The sequence below is a fragment of the Myripristis murdjan genome, chromosome 2, assembly GCF_902150065.1.
Source record: "Myripristis murdjan chromosome 2, fMyrMur1.1, whole genome shotgun sequence".
NCBI classification, from domain to species: domain Eukaryota; kingdom Metazoa; phylum Chordata; class Actinopteri; order Holocentriformes; family Holocentridae; genus Myripristis; species Myripristis murdjan.
Window position 1 is genome coordinate 4,866,404 of NC_043981.1, and position 6,000 is coordinate 4,872,403.

A 6,000-nucleotide genomic window follows, 5' to 3' on the forward strand; every position below is an offset into this window, starting at 1 on the left:
ATCTGCACCAAAGTCTTCAAGACAAGTTATGAGAGTTGCTGCTCTTTGAAAATGAGATGGATATGGCTGATGTTGCAGGTATGCAAACTGTGACTGAAGCCTATATGCCAAGGGCAGCAAAACAATGTGTCATTTCCATTAATTCTCCCAAAGCATGGGATGCAAGAAAAACGTTGAGGGTGCCAGGAACTGGCTGGTAAGGCCAAGCCCTTGACATTTGATTCCTGTTTGAATATTATCAATAAAATGAAGAGAGATAACCAACGGCTGCCTTCATGGTTATATTTTAGCCATAGATGGGAAGTCTCTGGGTTTTTATGTTTGGTGACGCCTATAAAAAGGGTCTGAGACTAATTCTGAGTACTTCTGCAAGACGGAGAGACAGAGAGAAAGAAGGCTGTAGCAAATCTAAAGAAAGCATCATCTTTATTTTGCTGCATCTGATTGAAACACTGATCATCAGGAGGTCTGAGTTCAATGCTAGCTGTGCTTAACCCAAAGGTAAGATAGCTATTTTATGAGTAGACTAATGGAAAACCCTAGCAAACCATTTACTTGACTGTGTACTTTTGGTACTAATTACCATACAGGAAATGGTGTGACAAGTAACTGCTTTTTCATACCAATAATTACTGCATGTGTACCAAGCAAATACTAGGTAATTATGTCTTGTCACTAACCAAAGGTATGTATGTATCTCCATCAGGATAATACACAAAGTAAAAGAAGACCTGATACACCTTGAAGAAAATGAATTATATATTTCAGCTCTATTAACATGAAAAAGCACAGAGGGCAAAAAAACTAGCAAAAGTTGGTGTATTAAATATAAATAGAAGCATTGACTTATGCAACATAGTATCATAGTATCTAAGTGTAACCAGCTATTAAATGTTTTTTGCAGCCATGGCATCACCACGGCTCTCAGTCCTGCTGCTGTTGGCCACCTTGCTCTTCATGCTGTCATGCATCACCAGTAATGCTGAGGAACACCCACTATCACAAAGACCCACCTATGCCAACCTTGTTCGCAAATACAGGGACCGCAGAGCACCACAACCCATGACAGGCAAAACAAAGGAGCTCATAAAATCTAGTGCACAGGTAGCATCTGCCTTACTGAAAGTTGTTGCAGACGCTCTTAATGCACCAGGGGTCAAAGAAGCACTGGGCCAAATTGCAAGCTTTGCCAGTCTTGCGCCGGGTATCGGCACCCTGGTTGCAGCGATCATCAATTTGGCTTTGGCCTTTGTTCCTGGAGCAGACCCCGTGAAAGACATGCTCAAAGACATCAATCAGAAGCTGGATTCCATTTCCAAGCAGATTGCTGACCTCAAAACCGATGTTGAGTGGAACACCTATGCTAGTGCCTACTCTCGAGACGAAACAAACATCATCAACTCCTGGAACGAGTTCAACAAATTCCGTCAGAGCTGTGAGAAAGAACCAAACTGTGAAAATCAAAAGCGTGAACTTGCCAACAAATTTGTTAGCTTCTATGAGAATACAGCTACAGAGAACAGTGTGGCTAGGCTCGTCTTTTATTTGACCAACACAGAGGCATCTCTAAGCGCCAACCTGTTGCACTTACTGAAAAAGAGGCACAAATGTGATATTAAAGAGTTAAACAGGTACAACTTTTTTTTGAACAGCTTGCTGTGGAGAGGAATGGTGCTGAACCAGCTCTACTATAAACTGAAGGGCTACGACACCGAAGACAAGGAAGCAGAGTATGTGTCCCAGTTCAACAAGGTGATAGAAGCCCAGAGAGATGTTGTGGCAAGCTGTGCTGATAGTGAAGAGTACATAGAACCTGCTGTCCAAAAGATCAACCAGATTCATCCTTTGAAACCGGATGAAGAATCAGCCACAAAGGTCAAAGAAGAACTAGACAAGACATATGATTTTTATTACTGGATAGTGGTCATTTTCAAATCAAATGACAAAGAGAAGCATTCATTATTGCATTTTACCTCAGTTAATTTGGGTGACATTACTGTAGCTGTAAGTCGCACCAACTCTAAGTGGAATGAAGATATCTTTACATCAGAAAATCCAAATTACCTAAGGGGAATCCTAGAAAAGAAGAAATGTTCAAATTTGGAACAGGAATTATCGCGTGATAATGGTCCAGTTGACAAATGGGAGATGGACTATTTGAGGTTGATTTTTGCAGCGCTGCTTGTCTCTAAAGGCAAGGTTTTTGCAGCTCCAGAGGCGTTCATCAGCGGTAAGTGCAATAGCGTTCCTGCCAAACTGCACTTCTATTTTTATGCAAAACTTCCTCACAGTCCAAACGCACCTTGGGATCCATGCGGCAATTTCGGATGCGAGAACGGTGCCAAATGCAGGTGGCTGGCGGGGACTTTGACAATGTGTGAATGTCAGCCAGGGTACCATGGAGACAAATGTCAGAATGCTGTCAGCGTGACTCGTAAGGATCTTGAGGTGGTGTTAGACAAGCCCGTCCCCAGCATCACCACAATTGACGAAAAGCTCATCAAGATGGACACCAAGATCTACAAGGTGCACACCAGGCTCTACAGGCTGGAGACCCAGCTCACTAAGATGGACACCCAGCTCGCTGAGATAAGTTCTAATCTGAACAAAATTTATAAGCTGCTGGAAAGACCAACTGCAGATAAATCACAACAACAACCAGAAAACTGAGTGAAGAACCAACTATTCATGAATTGCTGAAAAGTCATGGCCAGTTTTTAACTTTTTCAAATTTAGATGAGTTAAATAGCATGTAATTAAATATGATGGCATTAAAAATCAATTCAAACTCTGCATTTGATTTCTGTGTGTGTGTGTGTGTGTGTCCCTTTTGTTCTTGTGCTTTAACGTTGAAGACCAAAGATGTGGGACCTACAGTTATCTCTATCTCTAACACTCTGCCACCTCTATGTCTCCTTATCATTCAAAGCCAAATATGCAAAACCTAAATAAGGTGCAGGTCAACGGCCAAAAGTGGACACAAAGTCAAGGTGAAGATCTTACATCTATCTCTCCAAACAGTGGCCTTATTTATTCAGCCCAGCATCAGCATCACATTAACACGTTCTGGCCTTGTGCCTTCATCAGGATGTGATGAAAACAATGACACAGGACATATATCAAATGTAGACACACCTGTTTCTCACTGTCCGGTCCATGAGACAACACAGGCAGGCCTTAGCTATACTAAATTTTAGAGTTCAACAATGAGTTCAATGGGCTGTTCAAAAAAAGCAGATCATGTAAATGCAACATATTAGAAGTAGGTCACTTTTAACTTTAGTTAGATTTGAAGTGTTATGAAATAATTTTGTTGTACGTTATAGGCTCCGACTCTATTTAGCCTTTATTATTCACACAGGCTGATTGTGAGATTTTCCAATTCTTTTATCGGACCAGTTTTGTATTTTGGGAATAATTGATGTAGAAAATTCATCTGGTAATATACCTCTCTATGTGTTATTTGACCTGTGATCTGCTTTTTGAGCAAGTCACTGAACTGCCTTTTCTAGATTATATAATAATCATGATGTTTAATTCTAAAATTTAATATGCCTGAGGCCTATCTATATTGACTCAAAGATTGGATAATGAGCCACAGGAGTGTCTGTAAAAGTAGCTCATTTAAAATGCACTTGGAGCAAAGTTACTGTGTTACTTTTTCAAAACAATATCTTTGTTAGGTGTGATCTTTTCCATGCACTTATGAAAGGATTAGTGCATGGTTCAAACTAGATTCTCTCAAAGGTGCATAGTGCAAAATTTCCGAGGGTTGACTGAAGTAACGACGCTGTAGACTCAACTGACAAATGTAGACAAAATCACATAATTATGATGGATGAATTTACATGGTTCTCATTGTCAGGCCAACTCACTCATATTATTCCCTTTTTCCCACACTTATTTCACATTTTTGCCAGTTGACTCTAAATGGTCCCTGCCTCCATCTACCGTCTACAGTATTTCATCGTGCAGCTTTTATTGTGAAATTAGGAAACGACAAAAGGCAGAACCAACAAAGTAGAAGCAACTTCCTTTCCCTCATAATTGTTGTTGAGCTTTTATTGCGAAAAACTCCACAATCTGTCACTGATAATTTGTTCTCTGTGATGGACATGATTTCAAATTTAGTGATGTATACCACTCATGCAAAACTGTGGAAAAATGAAAGAACTACACAAAATGTATGTAATGTGATGTGAGTAAAATGTAATTAGTTACCAGTACTTCCACCTCTGATTATTATGATTATGATTATATTATTATTATTAGTAGTAGTAGTAGGAGGAGGAGGAGGAGGAGTAGGAGTAGGAGTAGGAGGAATAGGAGTAGTGTAGCTGTTCGAGGTGACCACTAGATGTCAGCACAGCAACAATCAGTGTTCCTTAAACAAGAAAAAATAAAAATGCCTGGTCCGCACAAAGGCTTTGATGAGAAGTTAAATGCACTCAGTTTTAAACCCCAGATAATCTGCACATGAAAAGTCACACAATGTCTACTGTATGATGAGGCCACTCTAATGCTTCAGGCAGATAAATATCAACATTAATTTGTTAAGCGAGAAAGAACAGAAATGTGTTTCAGTGACTCATATTAATCCATAATACATGGAAACGAAGCACAGACCCACAAAATATCAGTTTTTGAACACACAGTAAACAGCAATAAATAGGTTTGGACAAATATTGATTCAAACAACACAACCACAAACATAAGCAGCTCTTGAGGTGTTGGCATGTTGCCATACTTTGGCGTCATCTTTGAGTTTACTGTATGGAAAGATTTTCTTTTATTTGAAGTTTCCTCTGCACCATCACTGGAACCTTGCAACAAAAAAATCATTCCTTTATTTAATTATGTTCACTTAATTGTGCAGGCCTGCCTCGAACCCAACCAAGCACAGAAACTGACCTTTAAAGCTCTTAATGGGCAGGCACCATTTTATCTGAAAGAGCTCATAGTTCCTTATCACCCTGCCAGAGCACTGCGCTCCCAAAATGCAGGTTTATTGGTGGTTCCCAAAATCTCTAAAACTAGATCGGGAGGCAGATCCTTCCAATTCCAGGCTCCACGTTTGTGGAACAAACTTCCTATGTCAGTTCGGAGGGCAGATTCACTCTCTATCTTTAAGAGTAGACTTAAAACTTTCCTTTTTGACAAAGCATATAGTTAGGGTCGGCTGAGGTTGCCCTGGACCAGCCCTTAGTTATGCTGCTATAGGCTTAGACTGTCGAGGGACTTCATATCATGCTCTGAGCACTTTCCTCTCTTCTAATCTTCCTCTTCCCTCTTCCTTTCTTCTTCTTCCTGTCCCCCTTTCAGAGGTGGGTAGTAACGAGTTACACAGGGCTGCCCCTGGCCAAATTGGGGCCCTAAGCGGCATTTTATTTGGAGGCCCCCCCCACACACACACACTCAAAAATTACCGGATTTTTGGCATGCCACCTCCCGCCGACCACACAATCCCAGATGTATAATGGGAATAAAATGATGGCATAACGACATTCCATTAAACTTGACAAGCCCTATTAGTAAGAACAAAGTACCGTAAGTGGAATAAGCAGTACTGTATGCATCAACTAAAAAAATTACTTCAAACTAGAATAAATAAATAAACGAGTCTCAAATAGTCATCAATTAAAAAAATAATTTTAACAAAAGATGTTTTCCTAAAAAAAAAAAAAAGTAACTTCAACCTGGCAAATATCTGAAAGCAGCTCAGTGAACTAAACAAGCATGTGTGTTACAAATTAAATAAATTCAATTCAAATAGCCTTAAATTGATCTTCTTTATTGATGAATAGATTGATAGGCTATAAACTTGAGATAATATACGACCACCAACTGGTCGATTTACCACTCCTTTTTCACAGAGGTGAATGCATATGCAGACAAATGCTTTAACAAGAAATTCAAGAAATGGTAAAAGGGCTGCTGGAAGATGTCATCCACAGGCCACATTTTAGACAGAGACTGACAGTCTTCTCTCTTCTATCTCAT

At 39.9% G+C, this 6,000-nt stretch overlaps 1 protein-coding gene across 1 annotated transcript; it reads left to right on the top strand.

Moving 5' to 3' along the window:
• Positions 1–389: 389 nt before the first annotated feature.
• Positions 390–2,700, top strand: LOC115370401 (uncharacterized). Its single transcript, XM_030067411.1, has 2 exons — positions 390–501; positions 905–2,700. The coding sequence occupies exon 2, from the start codon at positions 907–909 to the stop codon at positions 2,668–2,670; it is 1,764 nt and encodes a 587-aa protein (XP_029923271.1). The 5' UTR covers positions 390–501; positions 905–906; the 3' UTR covers positions 2,671–2,700.
• The last annotated feature ends 3,300 nt before the right edge of the window (positions 2,701–6,000 follow it).

Bases quoted from the DNA above. Each gene is read 5' to 3' on its own strand.
- LOC115370401 (XM_030067411.1), top strand. From the start codon at position 907: ATGGCATCACCACGGCTCTCAGTCCTGCTGCTGTTGGCCACCTTGCTC.